The sequence below is a fragment of the Danio rerio genome, chromosome 8 (assembly GCF_049306965.1).
Source record: "Danio rerio strain Tuebingen ecotype United States chromosome 8, GRCz12tu, whole genome shotgun sequence".
NCBI lineage: Eukaryota > Metazoa > Chordata > Actinopteri > Cypriniformes > Danionidae > Danio > Danio rerio.
The window spans coordinates 11,932,564-11,947,500 of NC_133183.1; the positions used below are offsets into that span (position 1 = coordinate 11,932,564).

A 14,937-nucleotide genomic window follows, 5' to 3' on the forward strand; every position below is an offset into this window, starting at 1 on the left:
AATACTTCTCATTTGATCTGACAGCTCTGTTATAATAATGGCTGCATGCTTCAGATTTGATCATAAAGTAAACTTATTCACCCAAGCTCACGCTGCAATTTATTTTTATTATTATTTTTTCTGAGCTAATAAACGCTCTGCGCAGTTTGCTTTTCAGTTGAGTACTACTGTTTAGTTACACTTTTTGATGTTTAATGTTCTCATATACGACAGAAGTGGCAGCTCCTTATCAGTTAGGCAAATTGGTAGTGGCACTATTGTGGCTTCCATCAAGATTAAGTCCCAAAGGTGGAAGAAAAAGGTTGTAAAATGTGACCATTTAGTTTTTTATATATATATATAATTATATATATATATATATATTATATTATATATTTATATATATATATATAAAACATTGTAATAACTTATGTATTATATACTTGCAGTTGTCAAAATTATTAACAAAATTATCAAAAGAAAGTTATCAAAATTATTTTCCCTCCTGTTTCTTTTTTCCCCAAATATTTCCCAAATGATGTTTAACAGAGCAAGGAAATTTTTTTACAGTATTTCCTGCAATATTTTTTCCTCTGGAGAAAATATGATTTATTTTATTTTGGCTAAAATAAAACATTAATAAAAAACAAACATTTTAAGATCAGTATTATTAGGCCCCTTTAGCCATATTTGTTTTCAGTTATTTACACAACAAGCCATCGTTATACAATGACTTGCCTAATTACCCTAACTTTCCGAATTAACCCAGTTAAACTTTTAAATGTCACTTTAAGCTGAATAATAGTATTTTGAAAAATATATAGTCAAATATTATGTGCTGTCATTATATAAATTTTTTTTATTTTTGAGTGAACTGTCCCTTCAAGGGGGAAATTATGATGAAAATAATTTTTGGAAGCTGTTTGCATAGAACTGTGTGTGGGTATAGTGTGTCCACAATCATACTGGAGTGATGGAAACACAATAAGTCTCTTTTTAAAAATTTCCTTACATTAAAATATGATCCAAATCTCTGGAATTCTGAGGCCCACCGCAACGTGATATAGGAGTGCGGTTTCCCTACCTACTGAATTGATTGACAGCCGCGTAATAACATGTCTCCATAATAACGCGTATGATCATGTCAACAAGACAGGACGTGCACAAAGCAACCGGGATTAAAAGAACTGTTCGGCTCGCTGTGATCATCAATCATCATTAAATGTGATCAAGAATGAGATTTATAAGTTTAAAACGTTTTTAAAACAGTGGATGTAAAAAGATTGTAAAAGTTAAAGATTGTAAAATTGCTCTAATTCATCACCACAGCTGCATGTCAGTACAAATATTAAAGAAGACGCTTTAATCCCGGTTTGTGGACATTGAATCAGGTTTATTTTGTACATTACCATGACAGATGTACAGCAGTGGATATTACTGTGCATCCTGTCACTTTTGCCCTGCATAAACAGTACAAAGGGAAACGTGTGTGTGTGTGTGTGTGTGTGTGTGTGTGTGTGTGCGTGTGTGTGTGTGCGTGTGTGTGTGTGTGAGTGAACTTTGTAACAACATTGTGTGTGACTCATCATTCCAGAAGGGCTTGAATTAACTTCACATAAAATACATCAAATAATCATTGGTTAAGTTCTTACTGTAGTATTTCTCACAAACGTTACATGAGATCTGCTTCCTTAATGTCTGTCACTGTGCTGTTTATCTGACACAGCAAGAGAGGGAATCACCCATCAGAGCCTTAGGGAGTGATCTTTGTGGCTCTGACAGGCACGTGGCAATGGTGGGTGGGGAGAACTATCAAATTTGCATTAAAGGCACAGGCAACAAAAACAGCTACTATGTGATTAGAGCTGAAAATTCCACATTTCTAAAAGATATAATAAATAATCTGACGGGTATTTTGAGCTGAAACTTTACAGAATCTATCTGGAGACTTATCTTAAATCTTGAAAAAGGGGTAAAATAGGTTATCTTGCAAATATTGCTTCCAATAATCCAATATTAGTTTTGGTAAAAACATGCTCTCGCTTTCCATATTAATTGAAATATTTGTAAATGACACATATAGAGCCTATGTTTCCTTTACAAATATTATTGAGAACATTACATATTCTAATCTAAAACATAAAATCACTTACACATATTCTAATATCATATATAAATAAATAAATAAATAAATAAATAAATAAATAAATAAATAAATAATGAGGCTATTTAATAAGAAATGAAATTTAATATTTATTATTTATAAGGAAATGAAAAAAAATCCTACTTTGATGATGATGATGATGATTATTATTATTATTATTATTATTATTATTATTATTATTATTATTACTAAGTAGGATATTGTTAATTAAATTTTTTTTGAAAAGTCTACTTTTACAACTTGACCCATGCAAACCACTGCAGAAATGTTCTAACCAACAGGCCCATGTCATATACAGTACAGATACTTAATAAATAACCTACTATAAAAAAAAGCATCACCGTATGTTTTTTTTTCACAAACTTTGGAGATGTAACAAACTTTGCTTTTAAATAATAAGTCACCTACAGCTTTTGTCAAGTGCCATGGCTGTGTTCAAAATGACATCAATGTTTTCAAAGTTCACTGCGAAGGGAGCACAATTGTAAACATGAAGATCGCTAAAACTGAACTGTAAATATACTTTGAAAGCAAATTGCAACTAAGAGAGATGACTTTAATGCTTTTTAAAAATTGTAATCATTCCAAGTTTAAATGTTACAGTGTTCTAAAAGAATAGGGCATAGGGGGGATAACTGGGAATAAAACACAGCCAGGAAGTATGTTTCTAACTACAGCTCCAGAGGTGTAGTTGCAAGCATACAGTTGAAGTCAGAATTATTAGCCCCCCTTTGAATTTTTCTCTCTCTCTCTTTTTTTTTTTTAATATTTCCCAAATAATGTTTAACAGAGCAAAGATATTTTCACAGCATGTCTGATAATATTTTTTTCTTCTGGAGAAAAATCTTATTTGTTTTTATTTTGGCTAGAATAAAATCAGTTTTAAGTTTTTTTTTTAACTAATTTAAGGACAACATTATTTGCCCCTTTAAGCTAATTTTTTTTTTCAATAGTCTACAGAACAAACCATTGGTATACAATAAGTTCCCTAATTACCCTAACCTGCCTAGTTAACCTAATTAACCTGGTTAAGCCTTTAAATGTCACTTTAAGCTGTATAGAAGTGTCTTTGAAAAATATCTAGTGAAATATTATTTACTGTGATCATGGCAAAGATAAAATAAATCAGTTATTAGAAACGAGTTATTAAAACTATTATGTTTAGAAATGTGCTGAAAAAATCTGCTCTCTGTTAAATAAAAAACAGGGAAAAAAATTAACAGGAGGGCTAATAATTCTGACTTCAATTGTACAAGTTTGCGAAGCAACTTGCGAATGCTCATTGGAACTGTGGAAACGCCAAATTAACAAACTATGTTTGTAAGGGAGTAACTTCCGACCTTAGTTGGCTAACGGTGGTTTTCGGAAATGCACCACTGAATGTCCTAGAAACCACCTAGCTGTGTGTTAAAAAACTCATCTGTACTCACTTGAACATCATTGGAAGGTAATAAGGTATCTGCTTTTGTAAACACAGTGTTTATATTAGCAGCACAAACAAACCAGTCGCAATAAATCTATCAAATTGTATTAGGAAAGGCATTGACTAAACATTTGGTTTTAAGTGAAAAAAATAAAGGTCATCGCACTGAATTAGTCTAATCTGAAGATTTTTTTTAAAAAGGTTAAAAGCTTGCTTCTGAAGTATTGAACTGAATTCATAAATAGCTGTTTTAATATCTTCAGTTTGCATTATTTATAGGTTATGCTTTGGTTTCAGGGCAAGATACACTTGGAAGACATGAAGAAAATTGCTGCACAACAGTGGTTTTCTAAATGCTATTAAATTTGCATGTTTCTCTCAGGGCTATCTTCCAGCCAATCGGGAGCGAAGGGATCTGGTTCTCCAGAGGAAGCGGGAGGAGTATTTCGGCTTCATTGAGCAGTATTACCACTCCAGAACAGATGAAAACCACAGAGACACATACAGACAGGTGAAGCTTTCAACTCTTCTTTAAAATGGGCTGAAATTGACAAGCTCTTTTCTTATTCTGTTAGAATAATCTCCTGGAGTAAGAGAACAACTTTATTGGTTCATTGGGAATAAAGTTAGGGTTACAAGATTTGAGGAGTATCGGAATACATCAGAGAAAGAGAGTTACAAGTTTATCTTTTTTTTTTTTTTAACTATAAAAATATTTAACTATCCCTTTTTGTAGTATTCAGAGGTATTATGAATATGACTGTATCAGATTTTTTTCTTGCGGTAATGGTTTTATCAGGATATATATTATTACAATATTGGCATAAGCTGCAAAAAAGTGCATCCGCAAAGTAATCATAGCGCTTCACTTTTTTCCACATATTTTTTAGGTTACAGCCTTATTCCAAAATGGATTGAATTAATTTATTTCCTCAAAATTCTACACACAATACCCCATAATGACAATGTGAAAAAAAGATTTTTTGAAATTGTTGGAAATTTATTAAAAATAAAAAAGCTGAACAATCACATGTACAGAAGTATTCACAGCCTTTGCTCAATTGTTTGTTGATGAACCTTTGGCAGCAATTACAGCCTCAAGTCTTTTCGAATATAGCTTGTCACACCTGTCTTTGGGAATTTTTGACCATTCCTCTTTGCAGTACCTCTCAAATTCTGTCAGGTTGGATGGGAAGTGACGATGTACAGTCATTTTCAGATCTCTCCAGGGATGTTTAATAGGATTACGGTCTGGGCTCTGGCTGGGCCACTCAAGGACATTCACTGAGTTGTTGTGAAGTCACTCCACTGATATTTTGGCGGTGTGCTTTGGGTCATTGTCCTGCTGAAGGATAAACCGTCACCCCAGTCTGAGGTCAAGAGCAGATTTTTATTCAGGATGTCTCTGTATATTTCTACATTCATCTATCCCTCTATCCTGACTAGTCTTCCAGTTTCTGCTGCTGAAAAAACATTCCCACAGCATGATGCTGCCTTCATTTGTTTTTTTGGGACAACTTAATTGTTTTATATTCAATCCACTTAAATTTGTAAAAATAAAAGATCTAGTTAACTTAATCGATTTGTGCTCAGACAACATGAAGGAGTTGTGTGGTGTTTTTTACTGTTCACATTTCAACAGCAACCCACAATATTTGTTTAAATTGAGCTTGAGCTGCTCTGACCAGCATATATGCAAGTCTGTGCTGACTGTGACCCTTATGTCAGAAAACTAATGCTGCATGAGGGAATTTCAGTCGAAATTATCTCACACAAAACATGTTTGATAGATAAAAAGATCATTTTTATTTGATGAATATTTAATCAAGGGCTCCATTTTGTCCATGCATCTCAACAATGACAATCTGCCATTTACACAACCCTTATGTCGTTGCAAACCTGCATGATAGACGTCTGTAGAATATAAATATGTTGAAATTAAGGTATGTTTGCATGCAGCGTTTCGGTTCTCTTTTATCTTCTTAAATTCCACTGAAAAAGTTAAACCGGTATGGAATGACATACGGGAGAGTAATTATTATTATTTTTGTTTTTGCTTGGACTATCTTTTTAAGACAGAATAGTTGAAAACCCTGGAAATGGATGTCTTCTGCTTGCCAAGGCTGCATTAAGTTGATCAAAATTAGCGTGATGTCGGTTTTATTTATTTATTTATTTATTTATTTATTTTTATTTCACTTGTGATGTGATAAACTTTTTGTGTTGTCAACACTGAATATTCAGCACCATTACTCCAGTCTTTAGTGTCAAATAATGTACTAATGGTAGGGGTGTAACGATTTATCGTTGTACGATTTATTGCGATGCAAAAATGTCACAATATGCATCGTGGCGTTATGACGATTTGATTACGATATGACGTCTGTTTTCTCTTATTAGTTGAGCTGTTTGCACGTGAGCTACGTTCCACCTGCTGTCGCACGTGAGTTCAGATTGCAGCAGCAGTAATGTTAGCAGACCAAGATGAGTGGAGCTGAAATAGAGGATGGCCCATCCTCTCAAAATCAGATGTCTGGCAACATTTCGGTTGTACAGTCATTGCTTTAGACTCGTCCGCTTTTTGACACGCATACTGGGTCAAACATCCTAAGTTTTAAAGTCTTCACAGTGATTTACATACTTTGCACAGCGACAGGGATACCTTCTAATGGTGTTGAAAGAGTCACATACTGTATTTATAAGGTACAATTCAGCCTAAAATATCATTCTGTCTTCATATAATGTTCCCGCCGCAAAATCACACATGACGTGAGCTCACCGTGAGCTGTTACTACAGAGGGCGGACTGATAGACGCGCGCGTATGGCAAGCCGTTTTAGCATTTAAACCATTGTTCTGGCTATCTATAAATATATTTAGAGATATCTCTAATTATATTTTGACTAGTCATAATTTTAATTCGACTAGTCAGAATGACAATTAGAGATATCTGCAATTACAATTGTACTAGTACGAAATCAGATTGGAGATATCTGCAAATATATAATGACTAGTCATATTCCTCCATTGACTTCTATTGAAAAATATTTGCAGATATCTCTAAATGAGTTTTGACTAGTCACAATTGTAATTAGAGATATCTCTAAATGAATTGAATTAAATATGAATTAAATACCTGGAAATGTGGATTTTCTTTTTTTGCACACACAAAAAAACGCAAGTGACCAAGCAAAGCCTTAAGCTCCTACTGTTAAGTTCAATTGAATAGAAAGCTTTTTTTTTGCACCTTTACTTAAATTGTTCCTTAATTTTGTCTCTGTCATTTCAATAATATTTTTAAGAAGTTTTTAAATTGTTTTATTTTCCAGAGACAGGCCTGTTTAATTTATTTTTCTTAAAGAAGGTTCAGTTTAACAAGTTGAAACAAAAGAAATACATAAAAAATAGTTTACTTGGTAAAATTTGCATTTCAGTTTAATTTTCAATTTTTATTCCAAATATCGTGATATCGAATCGTGAACATTATATCGTGATACACATCGTATCGTGAGGTGAGTGTATCGTTACACCCCTAACTAATGGGATGCTCTAGGGATATTTCTTATTATTAATGTTGCTTAGTATTTTTGCCGAAACTAATACATTTGTTTTTTCAGCATTATTTGTGGTTTAAACATGATGGCGGTCGATTTACAATGATGACAATGAAAACCATTTTGTCTGCAGTATTGATTGGCGAGACCTTTTTTCCATCTTTGTTCATACAAAATATTTTGTAATTAATGTGTTGCCCTATGTATGTAGTATTTATTTACTTTTTGCATCACAAATGTTGAGAGGATTAAATAAATATTTATTAAATTTTTTTTTTAACAGGAAAAGGAATATGAAATATCGGTTTTCTTCAGGAGCTTCACAGTTCTATTCTGAGTTGTTTAAGCAAATGGCCATGCAGTTGCATAGTATATGTGGCTGTGAAGGTTTTGCTATGCATTTTTAGAGGTGTTCCAAGCATTTTCTATGATGTTCTCTGTGGTTCCTAGGGTGTTTTTAGGCACAAGTTTAAGTCTTTTTCAGAAAATTTCCAGGCAGTGACTAGGCTTTTATTGATGCTTGAGTTTCGAAGAACAGTGTTTACATAAATGGCTTTACTGTCACTTTTGAACTGTTGAATTCATTCAGACTTAATAAAACGATAAACTTATTTACAATAAAATAAAAATAATGCTTATATACAGTGGATATGAAAAGTATTCAGACCTCTTTAAACTTTTCAAAATAGTGAAGCAGTGGCTTCACAACAATTCTGTGACTGTTCTTGAATGGCCCAGCCAGAGCCTTGACTTAAACCCAATTGAACATCTTTGGAGAGACCTAAAAATGGCTGATCACCAATGTTTACCATCCAACATAACATAACTGGAGAAGATCTGCAAAGAGGAATGGCAGATGATCCCGAAATCCAGGTGTCAAAAACTTGTTGCATATTTCCCCAAAAGACTCATCGCTGTATTAGTATAAAATGATACTAATTACTGAGCAAAGAGTGAAATTTCAGTTTTTCTTTTTTAAGGAATCAGCAAACATGTCAACAATTCTGTATTTTTCTGTCAAAATGGGGTGCCGTGTATACATTGAGAACTTAAATAATAACAGCAAATGGCTGCAATATAACAAAAAGTGAAAACTTTAAACGGGTTTGAATACTTTCTTTTTTGGATCAATCCTCTGAGAGACAGTGGTCAAAATCACCCATATGAACAAACAACACATAAGCCTGTAAGCACAAGGGCTTTGTATGTGATACTTGAATAAGATTTTTACCTACACCGAAAACCCCATAAAGTTAAGGTAACTCAAAACTCAAGAAAATCGATTGCAACAAACCATTTAAGTTCAAAAACTAATCCTAATAAGTACTGTGAACGTAATCTGTTTAAGTAAATGTAGCAATTTGAGTAGTAAAACCCAATAATTGAAGAGAACTCCAACCAACGGAGTACTGTAAAACCAAACAAGTTAAGGCAGTTAAAAAACTAATCTATATGAGTACTGTGAACTTCATTTAAGTTGAAGTAATGAGGTATTTAATTAACTCATTACCTTCAACGCTGAGTTCAAAACTCTTTTCAAATGAGTAGAATTAACTTTGTCAATTTTAAGTTAACTACACTAATTTCATTTGATAAAGTTGACTGTTGTAGATGAGATGCCTTAATGAATTGTTCATCATCTAGTTTAACCAACTGTATGATTAATTTATTTAGCGTTATATTATAATTTAAACCAAGTTGTAAATTTCAGTCTCTGCCACAAACAAACCACAACTTGTAAGATCTGCTTAACAGTCTGTTGACTTGAGTAATCTTTTTTGCATTAGATGCCACTGGTGACAATTTAAAAAAGTGAAAAGGTCTGTGTGATTGAAAAAGCACTGCATAAAGCAAGAAAGATTGCTAACGTCAATTGATTTCGCTAACAGGCTTGCTGACCTTGGTGTAACAATAAAATAATGATGCTGCCATCTTTCAAAGGTGATTGTCCTCCTCCTGTAATTTGACTCCAATCTCAGGTGTCATTTTGACCCCGCTCTACAAAACAGCGGATTGCTTTGTGAATATTCATCTTTGATACAAGTAATATTTAAAATTTTGTTAATTCTAAAAAGAACGTTTAAATGGGCTATATGTAAAATTAAAAAATTTTTGTCAATGTGTAAATCGCACATAAGAAAAATGAAAAAAAAAAGGAGACCTTCTTTGACTTCCTGGGTTTCTATGAAAGCCAGATTGATTTTTTCTGCGAAGAGCTTGGGACGTTTTTGCCAGGAAAATCAAAAAGAAAGTGATGTTTACACACATTCCCGAGAGCCTCGCTTCTGTTCTTTGAGACATGAAACGAATGATTATACATTTTTCAGAATATTGCTGAAAGAACCACTCTGTGCTGCAATGTCAATGTGTCAAGCAAAGAAAAGGCATTCATTCAAGCTATACTCTCACATAGCCAGATCTATGGGATCTAGTATCAGATATACTTCTAATCAAACTACGATAACAGTGGAGTTTTCATTACCTGTCCACATGTTGCTGGTGAATTGCAGGGATTGTCAGAGTATTGGTGTCTATGTAAACAATAATTTATTTTGTGCTTGCAACATAATTTACATGAACAACAATATTCCCATTTTAATACGATTGTGACAATACTCTGATTACAAGACTACCATGTAAACAGCAATTTTTGATACCCTTAATCCGACTAAAGGGGTCGCGGGACAATGAAGGATGGGGGTCGCCTGGTTATTTCCAAAAAAATTTTTATTTTTATTAAACCATAAGAATGACCATATTTTATCCATAACCTACTGAAAAAATAGTTGTTTATAGTTAATATATACTATATAGTAGCTTAAAGTTAATAGTTCTATTCTAGTATTGCGTCCCCTGAGGTAATTACATTAATTTAAAGACACAGCAATAGCACAAGTTGGAGATTGATTTTATAATACCAGGTTAAACTTTCTGGCACATTTACAGCACTGACATGCATAAAAAAATTAAACAAAGAATAGACTTGGGTCTATTGGTGTGTGCGCTATTGCATGCAAGGTTTCTGTAATTTTAACCACCTCAGAGGATATTTGGGGTTGCGAGTCACTGGCATTGTTATTTTGGGGGTCGCCGGCTGACAGGTTTGACAACCCCTGTTCTATACATTCGGCTGTTTGACACTATTCTCTGTACCTACCGAGTCAGTAAAGACCACAGACACCCGCATCGTGAAATGCTGAGTTTTTATTTTCCATTTGGTGCGAGGTATTAAATGTATTAAAACAACACTCTTCCACCAGTTCTTACTTCATACGCGCATACAATACCTTAATTTGTCATAGGGGGCATGCATGAAATGCTCCTAAATGAAAGCGAAAGTGTTGAACTGCAGTTTAAGTCAAAAAATTAAACACCTGAAATTACATGAAATGTGAATAGTGGGGTGACACAATGACATTAATCGAATTATGTGCTATAACATGTAAAACGGGATTGTGAAAAGAACATTTAAAAAAGCAACTTGCGTCAACACATTATTCATATTATTGTCTTATTCAGATTAAGGCAAATAATTTGATAACTGATGTCTATGTAAACGTACACTGTAAAACACATTTGTTAACTTAATCAAATGCATTGATTGTAGTTAACTTAAAATTCACTTAAAAGTCAATTCTGCTCATTTGAAAAGAGTTTTGAGCTCAGTGTTGAAGCTAATAAGTTAATTAAATTCCTCATTACTTCAACTTAAATGGAGTCAGTTCACAGCACTCATGTAGTTTTTTTTAATTACTTAAATGGTTTCCAATTAGTTTCCTCAAATGGTTTGAGTTGCCTTAACTTATTGGGTTTTACAGTGTAGTCATTGTTATATTTAAATTGCACACAGACTTCAAGCCTGGGAAGTGTCTGAAATTGGTTTAATTTTTGCTGGCAGCTAGCTCTCTGCAACTCTTGCATAGTCGCCCACTGAAACTTAGCAGGCTGTGCCTGGTACCTGAATGGGAAACCACATGGGAGAGCTAGGTTTATGATGGAAGTGGTGTTAGTGAGACTAACCTGTGGTTTGTGTAGGTCCTAATGCCCCAGTATAGTGAAGGGGACACTATACTGTCAGTGAGCGCCGTCTTTTGGATGAGACGTCGAACTGAGGTCCTGACTCTGTGGTCGTTAAATATCCCAGGATGTCCTTCGCAAAAGAGTAGGGGTTTAACCCCGGCATCCTTGCCCACTGGCCTCTGTCTATCATGGCCTCCTAACTATCCCCACATCATAATTGGCTTTATCATTCTTTCTCCTCTTCACCAATCAGCTGGTGTGTGGTGTGCTGTCTGGCGCAATATGGCTGCCATCGCTTCATCCAGGTAGATGCTGCACACTGGTGGTGGATGAGGAGATTACCCCTAAAATGTGTAAAGTGCTTTGAGTGTCTAGAAAAGCGCTATAAAAATGTAAGGAATTATTATTATTATTATTATTATTATTATTATTATTATTAATTTAGGATTGAGAATGATCTAGAAATTGCTTCTTTTGGTGAAAGCTTAAATGACTGTTTACATGGACATCAGTAATCCAATTAGTTGCCTTAATCTGAATAAGACAATATGATTAAGGTGTTTACATGAGTTTCTTTCTGAATGTTCTTTTCATGATCCAGTTTTACATGTTACAGCACATAATTCGATTAACGTCATAGCGACACCACTTTATCCAGGTTTCATGTAATTTTGGGTCTTTCATTATTAATTTATTAACTGTAGACTTTAACTGTAGTTTGGCACTTTCACTTTTATTCAGGAACATTTCATGCATGCCCCTCATGACAAACGAGATATTGAATGCGAGTATGCACTGATGAAAGAGTGTAGTTTTAATGGAATTTGATACTGCATGCTGTATGGAGAAAAAACATCTGCATTTCGTGATGCAGGTGTCTGTGGTCCTTTACTGACATTGATGACCTTAGTCCTACTAAGGTCATCAAAAATCACTATTTACAGGGTAGACACTTCATTGTTTCCGCTACATTTATTCTGCCATGGCAGAGCGCCACACCAAAATTCATCCCAACATAGCTACATTACAGCTTCTCATTCAAAACATTCAGTCTACTGGAGAAATTCATAAATATTCCTAGCAAATAAATTGCACTTCAGCAGCGTTTATTTGAAAGCCCATAAGAAGATCTGCGCTTGAGCATTGTATTTTAAAGAGGGTGTGCGAGAAGTTTTATGCACGAACAGAGGAAATTGGCGCGCAAGCAAAAAGATTTGCATGCTCGATTTACATTAATGCGATCTCGACTTGTAATTCTTCACTCACGACATTTCTCTATTTGTCATTGAAATAACATCATTGGTAGTTGGTAGGTTTGTGTAAGACCTGCCGCCGCAGCTGGAAAAAATCCTAGAGGAAACACTGCACTTAATCAAAGTATTGTCTTAATCATATTAAAATCGGATTATTGGTGTCCATGTAAACATACTCACTGTTTTCAATTTAGCAGAAATTTCCCTTTTACCACTAAGCTATGCCAGATTTAGCTTTCTTGAGAATCGGCATCTCATTTGCAGTGTCATTACAAGGTTACACCTGCTTCTAGAAAGCTAAAGTAGAGAAACACCCAGATTTTTTTGTCCTGCTTGTTATTAATGGAGGAGGAGAGGGGTTCGGGATCAATATTCTTATGGGCTGTAAAACTCAGGTTAATGGTGCAGGAATAGTAGTCGATTGCTATGCGCTGCCTTCTTTCCCCTTCTCGTCCGGTTCCTCAGGGCTTGCTGGCTCTCAGCCCCTCATTTCATCTACTGCAATACAAATCGGACACAGACCTTTAAAAGGATTTATATGGTCGTACAGAAGCGTTGGACTGGCCCCTGGCTGTCTGGGCAGAAACACTAAATGACCTTTTAGTGTGGTCACAGTCTGTGAGGGCGAGGGAACGGCGGTGAATATGAGTGAAACGCACTTCGGTGGCCTTCCAGTGACCTGCATTATTACAAAGCCATTTCGTCAGATGTATGATGGAGGCAGAAATGGAGAGAGGGAAGAAAATATGGAGACCTAATGAAAGGGAAGGGTCGCCACCTGTGTGGACGGTGCGCTGTCCGCTTTCTAAGTTAGTCTATGTGGGTTTTATGTGGAGCTTGTTACAAAACCAGATCGATAGCATGTGCAGTTTGGACCCCTGATGGTTTTGTCTATTTACTGGAAAGGGAAAAGGAACATGTAACTCAATTTAGTGCTCTTGGGGCATATTGATTTAATCTATTATTATTATTTTTCTCCCAGGCCACCTGTGTTTCTGATTAGCAGAGTCAGTAAGTGATTTGTGCATTAAAAATCCACATAAACCTGATACTGCAATCGTTTATTTTTATTTATTTTTTGGTTTTGTTTTCGTATTGTGACTCAGTTCCCAAAGAAACAGAGTATTGAATGAGAAAACAGTGGTTGTGGCTTGTTTTTTCCTACTTTTTGCTGATTGAATGTAGTAAAGTAGGCATTTCATTCAGAAAGATCGGGATAATACACAAGACATGTCACTCGTATAGTTTTGAATGGGGAAAAATTTAACGGTCATTATGGTAAATAAAGCACCACCTACTAGTACGGAGCCAATCATTGATTGATATATGATGAATAAAGCCCACCTTCTAGTACAGGAGCCAATCAGCAATCGATATAGACTGATGATACTCCAGTGGAGGGGCTCGGACCGGACGTGAGTTTCTGCTGATTTTGTGTGATTTGGATGTTTAGAAATGAAACTAAAGAGACAGTTGTTGTTTGAATTTATTGGTGATACCTAATATGGAATTCAATCGTAAGCTTGACAAGCAATTTTGGAGAATTTGTTGTTTCCTCATTCAAACAGAATGCCCTAGCATACTGCCCGAGAGGTGTTTTAAAGAGGCCGCCAAGTGAAATGACTTGCCTTAAAGGGACTTAATTTCAGCCTAACAGACACCTCCTCACCTTTTTTTGTTTGTTGTCATAGCGTTGTAAAAAATGACAGTTTGAGGGACATGGTTAAGTATGTTAGCCATGCCCAATACCTCAGACAGCTGGAGTATGACAATTTAATTGAAAACAAACAGGAAGTCCAGAGACAAATTTTTTGGCTGTTTCTCAATATGAGTCCTTGTCTGTACTTGCGTTCTTGTGTCCTCGTGAAACGTCATCAACCGTCACCAAAGTACTGTTCCAATTCAAAGTTCACTTCTTGCCAAGTACAGATAAATTTCCCAGATGTGTACTTGCTCTGTCCCTTTGGCCAAGGATGCATCAAGAGGTGACTTGAGCGAACTTGCTAAGCTCAGGTATCCCAGAATGCATTGCAGCTAAACCAGCAAACACTAAGGGTGGAGGAGAAAACCCACACGGTTTTAAAAACTCCTTTACTGTGTCACAAAAAAAAGTTTTAAGAGTTTTTCTGGCATATGAGCTGGATTCTCATTTGGTTTAGCTGGTAGCCAGTTCTTTGTCCTTTAAGGCTTGGAGTGGGGTGAAGTCTTTCGTTTTAAGTTTGGAGTGGCGAAAAGACTGTAGTCGTGTTGACTTCTGGTTTCGTGGTGCACTAAACTTAAATAGACTCTCAAAGGAAAAGAAAGGAAAAGAAAGAAAGAAAAGTAATGGAGATTGAAACATTTGGGTCGTGCTGTTCACCCGTAATTGTTAGGGTCCACGTCTGCTCACTGGACCTGAAGAAGCTGTCCTGAGCTGGATTGGAACAACTCTCTCTCTGTGGGCTCTCTCCTGGTGGCTAGTCTTGATCGCCAGTTTTTATGAGCATGGTGTTGTAACACTCTTAAGAGCTGAGTTGACCATTGAGAAATTTTATGGTCCTTTGTT

General features: G+C 35.3%; 1 protein-coding gene across 4 annotated transcripts in view; it reads left to right on the forward strand.

The window, feature by feature from the left end:
* tbc1d22b (TBC1 domain family, member 22B) overlaps window positions 1-14,937 on the forward strand; it is a 112,001-nt gene that overhangs the window by 25,232 nt on the left and 71,832 nt on the right. For 2 of the 4 annotated variants that reach the window (XR_012384105.1, XR_012384106.1), the window contains 2 exons: window positions 3,949-4,815; window positions 7,858-9,254. Coding sequence is in view for 2 of the 4 variants with exons in the window: in XM_009303776.5 (XP_009302051.1) it covers window positions 3,949-4,077 (129 nt within the window). In the remaining 2 variants the exon portion in view is untranslated. Of the gene's footprint in view, window positions 1-3,948; window positions 4,816-7,857; window positions 9,255-14,937 lie in introns of those variants that run through there. The other 2 variants (XM_009303776.5, XM_068223100.2) reach the window with 1 other exon arrangement.